We start from the raw sequence: 18,012 nt of genomic DNA on the forward strand, positions 1-18,012 counted from the left end.
ATGCCTTGAAACGCCCATACAATTATTTCCGTTACAGTCAGTAACTGCAAGCATCACATACATACGATATTGTAGTCGTGTGAGAAAAGGCTTCAGATGTGATTATGGCCGCCGGAATTAAGACTTGAAACGCGGAATGATACGTGGAGCTAGACGCATAGGACTTCCGTTTCGGAAATCGCTGGGGAATTCCATATTCCGAGACCCACAATGTCAAGAGCGTGCCGAGAATTCAGGCATTATTTGTCACTGCGGACAACGCAGCGGCCAACGGCCTTCACTTAACGACCGAGAGCTGCGACGCCTGAGTAGAGCTGTTAGTGCTGGTAGACATGCAACACTGTGTGAAATAACTGCAGATATCGATGTGTGACGTATGACGGACGTATTCGTTAGGACAGTGTGGCGAAATTTGTCGTTAATGGGCTATGGTAGCAGAAGACCGACGAGAGTGCGTTTGCTAAACAGCACGACATCACCTACATTACCTCTCCTGGGCTCGTGAGCATATCGGTTGGACCCTAGATGACTGGAAAAGCCGGCCAGACTGGCGGAGCGGTTCTAGGCGCTACAGTCTGCAACCGCGCTACCGCGACGGTCGCAGGTACGAGTCCTGCCTCGGACATGGAAGTATGTGATGTCCTTAGGTTAGTTAGGTTTAAGTAGTTCCAAGTTATAGGGGACTGATGACCTGAGAAGTTAAGTCCCATAGTGCTCAGAGCCATTTTTTTTTACTGGAAAATCGTGGCCTGGTCAGATGAGTCCCGATTTCATTTGATGAGACTTGACGGTATGGGTCGAGTGTGGCACGACCATGCATCCTAGTTGTCGACAAGGCACTGTGCAAGCTGGTGGTGACTCGATGGAGTGGATTGGGTACCCTGTACCAATCACTGACTGCAAATGCTGATGTTCGGGTAGTTGGAAACCATCTACAACCATTCATGGACTTCCCGTTCCGAAACAAGTATGGAACTTTTATGGATGATAATGCATCATGTCACTAAGCACAATTGTTCGCCATTGGGTTGAAGAAAATTCTGGAGGATTCGAGCGAATGATTTGGCCATCCAGATCGCCCATCGAACGTTTACGGGGCATAATCAAGATGTCAGTTCGTGGACAAAATCCTGCACAGGCAACGCTTTTGCAGTTATGGACAACTATAGATGCAGCATGACTCAATATTTCTGCAGGGGACTTGTCGAATCCACACCTGCTGGACTGTGCCGGGCAAAAGAAGGTCCGACACGCAATTAGGATGTATGCCATGGTTTTTGTTACTGTGTTTTTTGTTTTTTTGTTTCTATATTTATAAATTTTTATGTTTTACGTTTGACTTCAAGTGCAGCTTACATGGTAAATCTCTGCTTGCAGTTCCTACTGTAACGGAAATAATTATATCGACGTTTCAATGTTTAAAATTTTTTATGACGCTATACAAGCCTTTTGTTTCAACTGCTGTCACAGATAGCGTGTCTATACGTAGCATATTGTACCTTAGGTACTAAAATGGGAACCTTATGGACGATGCAACTGTACTGTACACTGCAAGTGCATTTATAATACTACGTGTGATCTGAAGATAGTATACTAGCTACTGAAACTGGTCATCACTTTGTAAAAAAAATTAATGTTAAATGCGATCAAGATACTATATTGAAAATTTTTTAAAGTTATATAAATTTTGATAGAAAGATTTTAAAAGTTTCATAATTTTACGTTTGATTATCGATTAATGTTTATTGTTCATCTTCTCTCCCTATCTTCATTTTGCTCTTTTCTCGACCGGACGTAACGTTTACACAAAAGTGCATGAAGCGGGCGAGGTGCAGTGACTTACGTGTAGGCGTAGCGGTGACTCTCGTTGGCCCACTCCTCGCGGCACATAAACCGGCTACAGGTCTGATGCCACTCGGTCGGCTGCGAGAGCTGAGACGTGATGCCGATGGGCGCAGCTGTGATGGCGGCGGCCAACCAGATGCAGACCATGAAACGCAGCGCACCGCGAACCTCAAGCCGCGCGCGCAGTGGCCAGCGTAGAGCCCGGTAGCGGTCCCCGCTCACTGCGATCAGCGTGTACGCGCTCACCAGCACGCCGATACCCTGCGCAGAAAACACCGCGGTCTCTTCTCTCCACCTGTAGGGCCAGTGCCTCTACTCCCAAACCACTTGAACGAAAGCGCCATGAAGACCGTCATACACACGGTGAATCACCTGAAACTTGCGCCGCAAGTCTTGCGGAAATGGAGAGGGCTATTGATGTGCGGTTATCGCAGAACGGATTGGTAGTCAGGGGCTCGTATTGTTAGCCAATAAACAGACCGTAATAACACTTAGAAAATATATTTTTTGTGTAAACATACACTTTGCTTATTGACATAAACAAACTAAAAGTAGGTTAAATTAGAATGTCAGTGGTGTTTGTTGCAGGAATCTAGTGCGAGTCGTTTACAAGACGTATTTTGAAAAGTTTCCACTCCGACACTTGCTTGTGTCATTCATCCTGCATAGTTGCTAGGTACGATGCTGTTATGTTTGGTTGCAGTATGCCTGTGTGTGGCTTTAGTGCACTGCGACTTGCTAGTCAATTAGTGTGTGACAGTCCAAGCCATAGTTCGTGATTGCACGGTGGGATTTACCAGTGCAGATAAACCCGATATGCTCATGATGTATGGAGAGTGTAGTAACAATAGATGTCAACCATCTCGGCAATTATTTATCAGCGTCTTCAACCAGTGTTAGTGTAACACCAAAACAACGTAACAGAAGGAAACGATTGACGGCGGAAGCGGGGTAATTAATGTTCTTGCTGCTGTTGCAGTTGATCTCCACGTTGGCTGTCCTACACATTCTCCATAGACATAGTTTATCACCATTACATCTTTGTCCATCAAGAACTGCACGGAAACGGTTATGCGAATCGTGTTAGCTTCTGTACATAGGCATTATGGCAGGATAATCCAGATGTATCCACATCTTCATCTAGGTGATTACTCTGCTATTAACAGTAAAGTGCCTGGCAGAGGGTTCAATGAACCACCTTCAAGCTGTCTCTCTACCGTCACACTCTCGAACAGCGCGCGGCAAAAACGAGCATTTAAATTTTTCTGTACGAGTCCTGATTTCTCTTATTTTATCGTGATGACAATTTCTCCGTATGGAGGTGGGTGCCAACAGAATGTTTTCGCAATCGGAGGAGAAAATTGGTGATTGAAATTTCGTGAGAAGATACCTTCGCAACGTAAAACGCCATTATTTTAATGATAACTACTCCTACTCACGTATCATGTCTGTGGCACTATATCCCATGCTTCACGATAATACAAAGCGAGCTGCCCTTCTTTGTACTTGTTCGATGTCATCCGTCAGTCCCATCTGACGCGGATCCCACACCGCACAGCAATACGCTAGAATATGGTGGACAAGCGTGGTGTAAGCAGTCTCTTTAGTAGACCTATTGCACCTTCTAAATGTTCTGCCAATGAATCGCAGTCTTTGGTTAGCTCTACCCACATTATCTATGTGATCGTTCCAATTTAGGGTATTTGTAATTGTAATCCCTAACTATTTAGTTGAATTTGCAGCCTTCAGATTTGTGTGACTTGTCGCGTAATCTAAATTTAGCGGATTTCTTTTAGTACTCATTTGAGTAACTTCACACTTTTCTTTATTCAGAGTCAATTGCCACTTTTCGCACCATACAGATAACTTATGTAAATCATTTTGCAATTCGTTTTGGCCCTCTGATGACTTTACAAGACAGTAAATGACAGCATCATCTGCAAACAATCTAAGACGGCTACTGAGATTGTCTCCTATGTCGTTAATGTAGATCAGGAACAATAGAGGGCCTATAACACTTCCTTGGGGAACGCCGGATATTATTTCTGTTTTCCTCTACGACTTTCCGTCTATTACTACGAACTGTGACCTTTATGATAGGAAATCACGATCCAGTCGCACAACTGAGGCGATATTCCATAGGCACGCAGATTGGTTAGAAGACGCTTGTGAGGAACGGTGTCGAAAGCCTTCTGGAAATGTAAAAATATGGAATCAATTTGACATCCCCTGTCGATAGGACCCATTACTTCATGAGTATAAACGGCTAGTTGTGTTTCACAAGAACGATATTTTCTGAATCAGTGCTGACTACGTGTCAATAAATCGTTTTCGTCGAGGTACTTCATAATGTTCGAATACAGTATATGTTCCAAAACCCTACTGCAAATCACCGAGCGAGGTGGCGCAGTGGTTAGCACACTGGACTCGCGTTCGGGAGGACGACGGTTCAATCCCGCGTCCGGCTATCCTGATTCAGGTTTTCCGTGATTTCCCTAAATCGCTTCAGGTAAATGCCAGCATGGTTCCTTTAAAAGGACACGGCCGACTTCCTTCCCCATCCTTCCCTATTCTGATGAGACCGATGACCTCGCAGTTTGGTCTCTTCCTCCCAAATCAACCCAACGCTACTGCAAATCGACGTTAGTGATACGGACCTGCAATTCGACGGATTATTCCTACTTCCTTTTTTGGGTATTGGTGTGACTTGAGCAATTTTCCAGTCTTTAGGTACGGATCTTTCCGTGAGCGAGCGGTTGTATATAATTGCGAAACATGGAGCTATTGTATCAGCATACTCTGAGAGAAACCTGACTGGTATACGATATGGACAGGAAGCCTTGCTTTTGTTAAGTAATTTAAGCTGCTTTGCAACACCGAGGATATCTATTTATATGTTTCTCATTGTAGCAGTTGTTCTTGATTGGAATTCACAAATATTTACTTCGTCTTCTTTGGTGAAGGAGCTTCGGAAAATCGTGTTTAATAACTCTGCTTTAGAGGCACTGTCATCAGTGACTTTACCGTTGTTATCGCGCAGTGGAGATATTGATTGCGCCTTGCCACTGGTGTGCTTTACGTATGACCAGAATCTGTTTGGGCTTTCTGCCCGATTTCGAGGCAGAGTTTCGTTGTGGAAATTATTGAAGGGATCTCGCATTGAAGTACGCGCTATATTTCGAACTGCTGCAATACTTTGCCAGTCTACGGGATTTTGCGTTCTTTTAAATTTGGCATGCTTTTTCTGCTGCTTCTTCAACAGCGATCTGACCCGTTTTGTATACCATGGGGGTTCAGTACCATCACTTATTGATTTATGTGGTATATATCTCCTAATTGCTGTCGATACTATCTTTATGAAATCATTCCACAACTTTTCTATGCTCACATGATCAGATCGGAAGGAGTGCAGACTGTCTTGTAAAACGGTGTTAAGAGCATTTTTATCAGCTTTTTTAAATAGATATACTTTGCGTTTCTTTTTGATGGTTGTAGGAGTTACGGTATTCAGCCTAGCAGCTACTGCCTTGTGGTCGCTAATCCCTGTATTCGTCACGATACTCACTATTTGTCCAAGATTATTTGTTGCTAAGAGGTCAAGTATGCTTTCGCAAACATTTATGTTTCGAGTGGGCTCATGGACTAATTGTTCAAAATAATTTTCTGAGAATGCATACAGTACAATTTCGGATGACGTTTTATGCCTGCCGCCGTCTTTAAACGTATAATTTTTTCAGCATATCGAGGGCAGATTAAAGTCACCACCAACCATAATTGTATGAATGGGGTACCTATTTGCAACGAGACTCAAGTTTTCTTTGAACTGTACAGCAACTATATCTTCTGAGTCGGGCGGCCGGTAAAACGACCCAATTAATAGTTTAATCTGATTGTTAAGTGTAAACTCAACCCATACTATTTCGCAAGAACTATCTACTTCAATTTCACCAGAAGGCAAACTACTTCTGACAGCAATAAATACTCCACCACCAATTGTATTTAATCTGTCCTTTCCGAACACTGAAAAAATTTCTGCTGAACTTACTTCCTCCGGCCACTGTCACCAAGCGGTTCTAGGCGCTTCAGTCCAGAACCGCGCTGCTGCTATGGACGCAGGTTCGAATCTAGCCTTGGGCATGGATGTGTGTGATGTCTTTGGGTTAGTTAGGTTTAAGTAGTTCTAAGTCTAGGGGACTTAGTTCCACAGTGCTTAGGGCCCTTTGAACCCCTCTTTGAACTTACTTCCGGCTTTAGCCAGCTTTCTGTACCTATAACTATTTGAGCTTCAGTGCTTTCTATTAGGGATTGGAGCACTGGTTCTTCCCCAACACAGCTACGACAATTTACAACTACAATACCGATCGTTTCTACAACTAACTTGCTGTGTTTTACGTGCCCCCTTTTAGACGGACGCCCTTTCTATGGTTCCCTGAGGCCCTCAGCCTACACGGTCACAGAGCCACCTGAGCCTCTGATTCAGACCCTCCACTCGGCTCTGCACCAAAGGACCACATCCGGAATGACTCCCCCCGGTATGCACACGGAGTGCACAATGGCTTCCTTCCCCTCGTTGGGAGCCATTTTCCTAAGGGGCCCCATTACGCGCCTAACGTTGGAGCTCCCAACCACCAGCAAACCAACCGTCTGTGAACGCCCAGACTTTGTGGGCTGAGAAGCTTTCTCTGGAACAGGGTGGACGACTGCATCTGGCTCAGGGACAGCGTCAGCCACAGATAACGCCTGTAACCTGTTCGTCAAATGAACCGGGGAGGCCCTACGATCGGCCCCTCGGAAAGTTTTTCGCTGCCTGCCAGACTATGTAATGATCACCCACTCGACCACGGGTGAGGGGTCAACCTCAGTGCAGGAAGTACCCTGGGCGGCCACAGCAGCGGACCGAACAGGGGACACGGGACACGGGGGACGTGCTCGACGTCTCTCACATCCCCGGGTCCGACCCCCACAGTGATGCCCCTTGGCAGCAGCCTCAAGCTGTGTGGCAGAAGCCAATGCAGCCTGGAGCTGTGAGCGAAGGATCACCACCTCAGCTCGCATCTGTACACAGCAATCACAGTTCCTATCCATTACTGGAGTCGCTCCCGTTTGAAGCTCATAAAAATATACAAAAAACAAGCAGTGTACTCACTTTATTAGCAGCAGGAATTCGAAGTGCTCTCTCACTAATGGTCTAAACGACACTGAGCTATACTAACCAAAACAAACAAAAGCCTGTAAGATCTAAGGGTCGATATAAGGGTCGATAGCAACAACTGTACAGTATGCTACACTGTTATTAAAATAAAAGGTTGTACCTAGCAGGCACTCGAACACTCAAGAAATTAGAAAAATGGTCTAGTAACTACACAGGTATCGGTAAATAAATAAATATCTTTTTGAGTGATGAAGCCATATCTACCAACCACAGCCGGGAAAACCGCCGAAACATGCACAACTGGTCTGTTGACAATCCCAGCTAGCTTCGTCAGGTAGAATGCCAGCGTCCATGGACTGCAAACATGTGGGGTGGGATAGTGAACCGTTAGCTCATAGGCCAGTTTTTCATAGACAAGACGGAACACGCGCATGTATCGCAGCCTCCTAACAGACCGTCTTCCAAGCATGTTAGAAGACGTTCCTCTACACACAAAGATGGCTGCCAAGCCCACAGTGCACGAAGTACTACAGCATGTCTTCAGAAATTGTTTCCAAACCGTTGGATTGGACGTACTACAGACCTATATCATTGACGTCGGTTTGCAGTAGGGTTTTGGAGCATATACTGTATTCAAACATTATGAATCACCTTGAAGGGAACGATCTATTGACACGCAATCAGCATGGTTTCAGAAAACATCGTTCTTGTGCAACGCAGCTAGCTCTTTATTCGCACGAAGTAATGGCCGCTATCGACAGGGGATCTCAAGCTGATTCCGTATTTCTAGATTTCCGGAAAGCTTTTGACACCGTTCCTCACAAGCAACTTATAATCCAGCTGCGGTCCTATGGGGTATCGTCTCAGTTGTGCGACTGGATTCGTGATTTCCTGTCAGGAAGGTCGCAGCTCGTAGTAATGGACGGCATATCGTCGAGTAAAATTGAAGTGATATCAGATGTTCCCCAGGGAAGCGTCCTGGGACCTCTGCTGTTCCTGATCTATATAAATGACTTGGGTGATAAATCTGAGCAGTTCTCTTAGGTTGTTCGCAGATGATGCTGTAATTTACCGTCTAGTAAGGTCATCCGAAGACCAGTATCAGTTTGCAAAGCGATTTAGAAAAGATTGCTGCATGGTGTGGCAGGTGGCATTTGACGCTAAGTAACGAAAAGTTTGAGGTAATCCACATGAGTTCCAAAAGAAATCCGTTGGAATTCGATTATTCGATAAATAGTACAATTCTCAAGGCTGTCAATTCAACTAAGTACCGCGGTGTTAAAATTACGAACAACTTCAGTTGGAAAGACCACATAGATAATACGTGGGGAAGGCGAGCCAAAGGTTGCGTTTCATTGGCAGGACACTTAGAAGATGCAACAAGTCCACTAAAGAGACAGCTTACATTACACTCGTTCGTCCTCTGTTAGAATATTGCTGCGCGGTGTGGGATCCTCACCAGGTGGGATTGACGGAGGACCTCGAAAGGGTGCAAAAAAGGGCAGCTCGTTTTGTATCATCTCGTAATAGGGGAGAGAGTGTGGCAGATATGATACGTGACGTTTTTCGTCGCAGCGATATCTATTTACGAATTTTCAGTCACCAACTTTCTCTTCCGAATGCGAAAATATTTTGTTGAGCCCAACCTACATAGGTAGGAATGATCATCAAAATAAAATAAATCAGAGCTCAAACAGAAAGGCTTAGGTGTTTGTTCTTCCCGCGCTTTTCGGGAGTGGAATGGTAGAGAGATAGTATGATTGTGGTTCGATGAACCCTCTGCCAAGCACTTAAATGTGAATTCCAGAGTAATCATGTAGATGTAGACAGCCTGTACCTTGGCTGGCCCGTTTCCCGAATTTCACTCTTGTAGCCTTATTTCTGTGGTGAAGCTGAAAGACGCTGTCTACAAGGACATTCCAACTACACCCGATGATATGCAAGGACGTATTTGTGCAGCCTGTTCTGACGTCTTCGGTGAAATGCTAGCACATGTGCAGCAATCGTTCCATACCAGACACGGAGTGTGTACTACCGCTGCCGATGGTCATTATGGACACATCCTGTGATGGTCAGTTGTGTTGTTACTGGTCAGAATCCACATAACTTGCGTATGCATTTGTGTTGTTATCTAGTGTGTGGGAACTTTTCAAAATATGATATCTCGTAAACGACTCTCACTAGAATCCTGCAACTAACACCACTTACATTCTAATTTACCGTAATTTTGGTCTGTTAATGCCAGTAGGCACTGTTCCGTTTAAAAAAGTGTATGTTTGTACAAAAATACTGGTTCTAAGGATTATAACAATTTGCTGATTGGCTAACAATATGAGCCCATGACTGCCAATACATTCTGTGAAAATCGCACATCAATAGCATTTCCGTAACATTTGCGGTGTATGGTTTGTGTCATTCACCCTGTATACGTTTGACATTGTGTCAACTGTTGGGGGGCGATCTGAATTTTTATATTATTCTTAAAAAATCAGGTTTGCTAAAATTACCTGTAAATCTCTTTATTGATCAATGGTTTCGACAGATCTGTGCTGTCATCACCGGATCTTGTAACATATTAACACAAGTTAATGATCTTTGCAAACCTGAATAGCGCGCTAGCTCAGTTGCTATTGTAAAGTTACGTGAACGAGTGTGGTAGAACATCAGAACAATATGATTTGTGTTTTATATTTGTAATATTTTATGTTTGACTTACTGATGGTCCTTGGTACCTTTTACTGTCAAATGACGCAACATCACTTTGTGTTAACCATACTGCTTCGATGTTGTAGTGGTTAGCCCATCTACCTAGTGAGAGGGAGACCTGCGTTAAAGTCCCGGCTGCGGCACATATTTTAATTCGTTTCTCCAGATTCTATCATTCTGTTAAAATGTTACAAGATCAATGTTGACATCACAGGTCTGTCGAAACCTGTAATCAATAAAAAGTAATAAAAATGGAGCGGTAGACTGATAAAGTGAAGTACATGCGTGAGGCAGCTATAAAATTATAATGATCACTTCTTTGATCATGTAACTTTATTTTTTCAGGGTCGTAATAAAAACTTTATGGACTGCCACCTGTAAGTACCGGCACCCACAGATTAGGCGAGTTAACACGATATGTAAAGATACGACCAGTAGCTGGGCCCAGGACCTCATTTAATTATGTTGCGTCCCTCTGTTCCTTAATTATTTGTGCAGTAGATTATGTGTGCATCGTGGTTACACATACTGACAGAAATTCAAAATGTTATACTATGAAAACCTTGACTATACGCTACCATACTGATAATACAGTATTTACCAGCCGGCTGTACTTCAAATATGGCAGTGAAACTGGGTAGATATTCTAATGCACTATTGAGGAACCGATTTACACTGGGTTGAAATTAGTTGCAAGTTTGACCACCAGTTGCAAATCTGGTACTGTGAATGCAAGAAAGACGCACAGGACTGTTTCCATATGTAATGAAATAGGAACGGGACGTGACCAAAAAAGGTCAAACAAGTGAGAAAGACATAATGTTAAATTTATTATTAACCACCTCTTAAAAAAATTGTTCAATATGAGCACTGGAGACGTCGATGAGATGCTGTACGACGCCTCATTTGCACCAAATGGCCAAAATTGGAACTAATTTTTTTCCACCGTAATACGGTTCAGCATTAGCATATCTACCAAGTTTTGCTGTCATACCATAATTACAGCGCACACTGGACCTCTCTGAATAGCTGAACTTTAATTATGACCACCTGTTATAAACCTTTGGATTGGAATATGGCCATTAAAATGTAATCCTTATAAGAACGTGCTTTCACTAGAGAAAAAAAGCCTTTCCTATAGATTAACAACGGCCTGAATGTTTGATGGCTGTTGGGTGTGTCTAACATTACTGGAAATTTTCAGTTGGAGACGGGTATATAGCAAGCGCAGAGCATGATCATGAGGATGAGCACGAACGTGAGCAGAGCTTAACGCTATCTTTTGGATTTTGAAGTAGGTAGAATCACTAACACGATGGACGTGATAGCATCATACCAACGGATCGCACAGATAGCTTGTTTTCATACAGCGACTGCAGAATGAGTGGTGATGAAATGGCATCAGGACAACGATGTGACAAGAGAAGTATGTATGTCTCCTTCCAAAAGAACTACACCATTAGAAGATCTTAGCACTGTTCGAAGGACTGTGAGGTATAGACGGACAGCAATAGCCGAAATCCGGGCAGAGGATACTACAAACCATCGGGAAGAGATTACGGGAAGCCGGGTTGAGATATAAAATTTTAATGTGCCATTTAACGCTACCAATATTCCACAGACAGCAGAGACTTGCACAATATAGAGTCGGCGTCTACTGGGACATCGAGTATCATTCTGTGGGTTTCGCCGATGAGACTCACTTCTGTTTTGAGGCCGTCAGATCGATGCTGAAGTCCCCTTAAACGCCATGGGGAAAGGGTACAAGAAGCAGAGATTCTAGAGACCCATATATTTTCAACTCCTGGAATCATGGTTTGGGGAGCTTTTGGGTATGACTACACCACTGATTTGGTAATTTTTAAAGGAAGACTGAGCTATCACCGGTTTGTGTCAAGACTGCTAAAAGCTTCTGCCTTGAAGACTGTAAAGATCTATGATGTATATAAGCAGGCTGAAGCAACGAATGAAAATTTGTCCCACGGCCGGGATTGTTTGAGACTGATAGATGTTTATAGATGTCTGAAAGTTGAAAGGTCTCTGGAACCATATAGTTCCATTTGATTGTAACGATCCTTCACTGCCCTGCCCAGTTCCCTGAACCGTCACCCACAGAACATGTCTCAGATTCGTTCAGAAAACGAATGCTCTCACACCAGTCATCAGCCAAAAGTCTTCATTAAATCACACAATATGCGGATTAGGCATGACAAGAAATTTCTCAATATGGCTTTTGAGGGCTGTTTATTCTATGCCACAACAAATGCGAGAGAGTATTGGTGTGCGTGGGACTCACATCTCATACTGATGATGTTGATGGGTTATCAGCTACGAACGGAATGACAGTTTAATAATTTAATACACGTAGTTTGATGAATATCTCTACAACGGTTGATAAATATTGGATGGTGCTCCATGGTGCTGCGCCGACCAAACATTTAGTATGGAAGTACATACAGTAGTTAAGTCCCTGGCACTTAGAAGCTGTTTGCAGACGACACCGTCAAATAACTGGATAACGTTTAGGAAATGCAACAAATCCACTAAAGAGACTCTTAAAATGGTTCAAATGGCTCTAAGCACTATGAGACTTAACATCTGAGGTCATCAGTCCCATAGACATAGAAGTACTTAAACCTGACTAACCTAAGAACATCACACACATTCATGCCCGAGGCAGGATTCGAACCTGCAACCGTAGCAGCAGCGCGGTTCCGGACCGAAGCGCCTAGAACTGCTCGGCCACAGTGGCCGGCAAAGAGACTGCCTCCACTACGCTTTTAGAAGGATAGGATTGACAGAGGACATCGAAAAAGTTCAAAGCAGGGCAGCTTGTTTTGTACTGTCATGAAATAGAGGAATTTGTCGTGAATGTGATACGTGAGTTGGAGTGTAAATTATTAAAACAAAGGTGTTTTATGATGTGCTGAGATCTCTTCACGAAATTTCAGTCTCCAGCTTTCTCCTCCAACAGTGACACTTACAAAGACAATTCAGTGTTCCCTTTTCCCGAGCGCTGTTCGAGAGTGGAACGGTAAAGAACTAGTGAGAAAGGGGTTGGATGAACCTTCTGCCAGTGTCTTAACTAAATTAGGAAGGAAGGGAGATTGGGTTTAACGTCCCGTCAACATCGATGTCATTACAGTCGGAGCACAAGCTCGGACTGTGTTAAGTCGCATAGTGCTCAGAGCCATTTGAACCATTTTGAACAACTGTCATACAACTAGAACATCTATTAGGAACGTTTTGTAGTGACACAACCACATAACAGTTGGTGGGCAGAAGACTCACAAACAAGTAAATGTAGTGAGAATTTAAGTAAGACACTTTAGAATCTTTCGGTTTGACGGCAGTTACTCTGTTTTCAAGTGAATGTAGCTGATTGTTAGTGCAAGTAGCTTCACTATTCGGGTTGCCGAGAAAGATCGTACTAAAATTTCCCGAATCCGAAACCAAGGCCACTAACGCATTTTTGTACGCTGGTGTACAACTCAGAGATAGTGACTTCAAATAATGGTGGCAGAAGGAAATTTCACCGCCAATATTTGGCCGATGAAGAGAGTAGAGGCAGTAACGTAAAGTGCGTCATTGCCAAATTCCGCGCAAGTGTCCTGTGTTAAATTACAAAGCTCGCCGTTACGCTCATGGAGAGAGGAAACACCGCTGACGAAGACCCGTCCATCGGACGACGTCGTTGAGATCGAGAGGTATACCCATTGTGCAGATAACAGTTTTCACCCTCTACCTCGTTTATTCTCACCACTGTTACCAACGCCACCACCACCACCACCACTAAGAACACAAACACAACACTATATTACGCAGGCTCTCATCAGTCAGGTGTACTAAAAGTGTTAGACTTACAGAAGAACGCTCACTTTTCACTATGAAAAGGTTCGCAATGGATTCAAATAAAGACAGAATTTCCGTTTAAGGTCGCTTAACCCCTAGGTTATTTCCCAGCAGACAAAGTTATACGACAATTAGTCTATCTAATTACACCACCCCACCATAGAAAATTCCGAGGCTGTCACTGGAGTAGAACCCAGGATCTCCGTACCGGTAGCACTCCTTTGTCAAAATAGTTCCTAATCAGAATAAATATTTCCCATACCATCAGACAACGGTCGTTAGAGTCACATGAACAGAAAGGTAAATGTAAAGAACGGAAAAGTAAATGAAAACAATAGTAAACCAGAGAAATAAGCTGTACAATGTATGAAAAACAAATGAGACACAATCAAAATTTAATTATAACATTTATAGGTTGAAGAGCGAAGAAACTCTTGTACCGTTGCTTAGAATAACAGTTTCAGATCTATGAGCAGAAACAAACACTGAATTTTCTTATGTATTAATTCATCTCGTTAATCGAGTTTCACGTACCAGGGAAAAACTGACAAGGGGTATAGCTGGTGAAATACTTTGAATAAGACAGCCTAAATATGAGTTAAAAAAAAGAGTGTAAAAGCTATTATTCAAATGTAGCAATAACATACTAAAAGATTTTAAAATAAAAGAATACATAAAGTGAAAAGTGTAGGAAGGAAGGTGCACAGATAACATAAATTACTTTAAAACTGTTAAAACTGGCCACAAGTAAGCTGAAAATTATAGCTAAATAATTACTTTATGAATTTTCTCTCTGCATCTACATGTGATTTTTCATATTTATCCATGTGTTTTCCTGCAACATATAATAATATGTTTGATGGTAACGGCCTCGCTTCAGCCTGGAACCGCGCGACCGCTACGGTCGCAGGTTCGAATCCTGCCTCGTGCATGGCTGTGTGTGATGTCCTTAGGTTAGTTAGGTTTAAGTAGATCTAAGTTCTAGGGGACTGATGACCTCAGATGTTAAGTCCCATAGTGCTCAGAGCCAATTGAATCATTTGGTAACGGCTCCAAAATGAAGAACGGTACTCAAGAATCAGTGATTAGAGAGTTTTGTGATCGATCTCGTTGTAGTTGAATAATATATCATTGTTTTTCGTTTTAAGTCAAATAATCAGTCTTTGTATTAAGCACTAATCACCTGTAGGTCTTCCTGCGTTTGGTGGACCTTTCTGGTCTACTACCAGGCAATTTTATACGTAAAAGGCTTTAGCATTGCTGTTATTTTATATACAAATTCGTTGTTTTAGTATAATTTTTTGTGTTAAATCACGCACACAAATCTTAGAGTAGCGCATGAATGTTGGTGCAGTGGACTGCTTGTCCACCATTGGTGCTTCAATCGATTTCTAGAACATTTCCCTCGGTCTTAATACAAAGTTTTAAGTCGTAAAGCAGTCGCACATTAATAAACTACGTATGTCCTTCAGTAAGTCAAGCAGTTTCGTTACTTTTGGGTCCAGGTCGCGCTTATATTGTGAACGGACATGTGTCATGGATATTGTTCAACATTTTTGCTAATTTCTTCTTTTAGGCACCATATTAAGGTAATAAACTTACTCATTTTTCAGTCATCTATATTGCCAGAAAAAAAATGGAACACCCTCAAGCACAAGGTGATTTTATCGACAAGTGAGGTGAAAGGAAGTTCGTCGTTGTAGGAGTATATATTAAGGAATTCAGATCGAATGAAACACACAGATAACGGAAAAGGATGCCCAGACAGTAGCATCAATATGCAGTGTACTCTGTTTGGCGGTAACACGCCCGTGTACTTTCGCATTCAGACCATCATAAAGGTTGTGAATAAATAAAATGTTTTGTGACTAGGACCTTCCGTCGGGTAGACCGTTCGACGGGTGCAAGCCTTTCGATTTGACGCCACTTCGGCGACTTGCGCGTCGATAGGAATGAAATGATGATGATTAGGACACACAACACCCAGTCCCTTAGCTGAAAAAATCTCCGACCCAGCCGGGAATCGAACCCAAGCCCTTAGGACTGACATTCTGTCGCGCTGACCACTCAGCTAGCGGGGGCGGACAGGTTGTGAATGGCACCCTGCGATGGATCGTCCCATGTATCTTCCGTCTTCTGTGTCAACTGAGGTCGAGTAATTTCCCAATTCAATGTGTCCCTTAAACGTCCAGTTGTCGAGAGATCTGGTGATCTTGCTGGCCAGGGCAGTTGTGGACGACGAAGAGAATGTTGCGTCGCTGCAGCCATATGTGGATGTGCACTGGACTGCTGAAAAGGAATGCCATCTTCCTGTCGAAAAAATGTAGAACGGGGATAGCAGCCTGTTCAATGTAGCGGACACTGCTCTGCCTACTCTACCCTGCAGAAACACCAGATATGACCGTAAGTTGTAACTGAATGGCCTCCAACACCATGAAGTCTGGGATAGGAGGTGAAAGCACTCTGGAGGAGGCATCTCACCCGTTCTACGTTACACGCGTATAGGTCCATCACTCGCATGCAGGCAGAAACTACTCTCATCACTGAAGAACACAGAGCGCCATTCCACTCTCCACTTGACTGTTTTACGACACCAGAGTAGCCACGCTTGGCGGTGTCATGGTGTCAGTAGTTGCCTGCCCCGAGGCACACGTCATCTTAACCCTGCTGCCAGCAGGAGCTTCCTAATCATCCCTGATTCGCTGAGATTTCGTCGGTAGATGATGTTCGTTTGGCCAACGTCGATCTTGACGTGTGTCTGTACTATGCAGACGTCCAAACAGTGGTCTACAGGTATGAGAATGTTCCACAGACTTCTGTTGAAAGCAGCGACACACCGCCGATACATTGTGCTCAACACGTGTAGCAATCTGTCGGTATGTCCATCCAACTTTCCGCAGGCACGCAGTGCGACACCGTTCAATTGACTGAAGCTGTCCAATAGGTGTACATACTCGTTGATGGGCCGTGGTTGAACCCTAGAATGAATGTTGCTAACACTGTTTATATCTAAACTCAGCACAGTTACTGCCTGCAGAGTCAGAATAGAGGGTGCACGGGCAGTCCTCTTAGCGTCATCTGATCGCCGATGATTGTGAAAAATAAATCACTAACACTACAACCTCTGCGTATGCGCATATTATACCGTGGTGTCACTGAACACAGTTCTGGAGGTTGTTGCATTTTTTCGCGGTTGTGTGTTTCTGCAAATAGAAAATGAAAGACCAATAGCACTGGTATCGTACGCAAACTATCAGAAGATTTAAATGAAGGTGGCGATGATTCTGGAATATAGAAGCTTTGTAATGAACTTAAAATTAGCAAATTTTACTGTAAATGTTGGGCTTGTTATTAATTTAGGGAAGGGAGGAGTAGTTTTATTTCAAGATAGACTATTAGAACACTTTATGTCCTCGCAGCTCAGTAATATCACGAAGTACCTTAACGTTTGAAATCTTAATACACGTAGTAGAGGAAAAGTTGGTGTGCCTATAATTTTGAATTCCTGAATGGACAGTCGCTTCTGGACTCCCTAATCTGATGCGGAAGCAATTAGTTTGGAAAGGAGCTGGAAGAGATGGTACCTGGACGCAGCTGACTAGCTGACACAGCAGCAGGCCGAAGGGCCAGTGCTGCAAGATGAGCACCGGCAGCGCGACGAAGGGAATGCACACGAGCGTAAGCAGCAGGTCGCCCAGCGCGAGGTTCAGCAGCAGCAGGTTGGTCACTGTGCGCATTGCTCTGTTCCCCGTGATGGTGTACACGACGAGCCCGTTGCCCACCACCGACCCCAGCATTATGACGCCGTACAACACGACAACGAGCGCCACAAACGGTGTCGACGACAGTGCTGCGGACCCTGGCATTTCGCACATGTTCGTCGTGGAATTGGTCAAGCTGTCATCGTCCGCCGTGACGGTCTCCGTGTCGTAATAATCCACGTCTGAGCTCGCCATCTTGTAAGAGTTGTCCATGGGTACTGTTACAGGTGTATATAAACGTGTATAAATATATATTGCTACTTACAGAAGAAATAGAATTACTGAAGTCGAAACTCACTGTTTTTCGTTCTCGAGAAGTATTGTTAAACGGTGTCCGTTCACGATTCAGATCGGTGACCGTTCACAGTGAAGACTCTCGCAGGACCTCAGTTCTGACGACAGCATGCATCTCGTACGCCTGACATTGTTCGTGTACACCTGACTCTTCAGGATTCCAACAAACGGGACAGATGTTGTCAGTAGTATTCCTCTCTTCCGTCTGATTAAACCTCGATTCAGGGAAGTCCTCTGTTTCGTTTCGTTGACTTCTTAGCCTATTTATCCAAACGATGAAGTACGCACAAAAGCACATTTGTATGGGAGATGGTTCTTAAATCTTCTTAATTTTTCCTACACATCTCGCGATAACAGATCTGGATGATTCTGAAAAAGAAAGAAAAGAAACCATTACTATCA

At 43.6% G+C, this 18,012-nt stretch overlaps 1 protein-coding gene across 1 annotated transcript; it reads right to left on the bottom strand.

The window, feature by feature from the left end:
• Window positions 1-1,839: 1,839 nt before the first annotated feature.
• On the bottom strand, window positions 1,840-17,529 carry LOC124556147 (RYamide receptor-like). The gene is made up of 2 exons (XM_047130160.1): window positions 17,140-17,529; window positions 1,840-2,106 (listed from the first exon to the last, which is right to left on the bottom strand). The coding sequence occupies exons 1-2, from the start codon at window positions 17,527-17,529 to the stop codon at window positions 1,840-1,842; spliced, it is 657 nt and encodes a 218-aa protein (XP_046986116.1).
• Between the last annotated feature and the right edge of the window lie 483 nt (window positions 17,530-18,012).

Source organism: Schistocerca americana, chromosome X (assembly GCF_021461395.2).
Source record: "Schistocerca americana isolate TAMUIC-IGC-003095 chromosome X, iqSchAmer2.1, whole genome shotgun sequence".
Taxonomy (NCBI): Eukaryota; Metazoa; Arthropoda; class Insecta; order Orthoptera; family Acrididae; genus Schistocerca; species Schistocerca americana.

Excerpts from the sequence above, each read along its gene's own strand:
- LOC124556147 (XM_047130160.1), bottom strand. The coding sequence starts at position 17,529 with ATGGACAACTCTTACAAGATGGCGAGCTCAGACGTGGATTATTACGAC. Across the intron at positions 2,107-17,139 it reads AGCTAGTCAGCTGCGTCCAG|GGTATCGGCGTGCTGGTGAG; the intron begins GTACCATCTCTT and ends TTTTCTGCGCAG.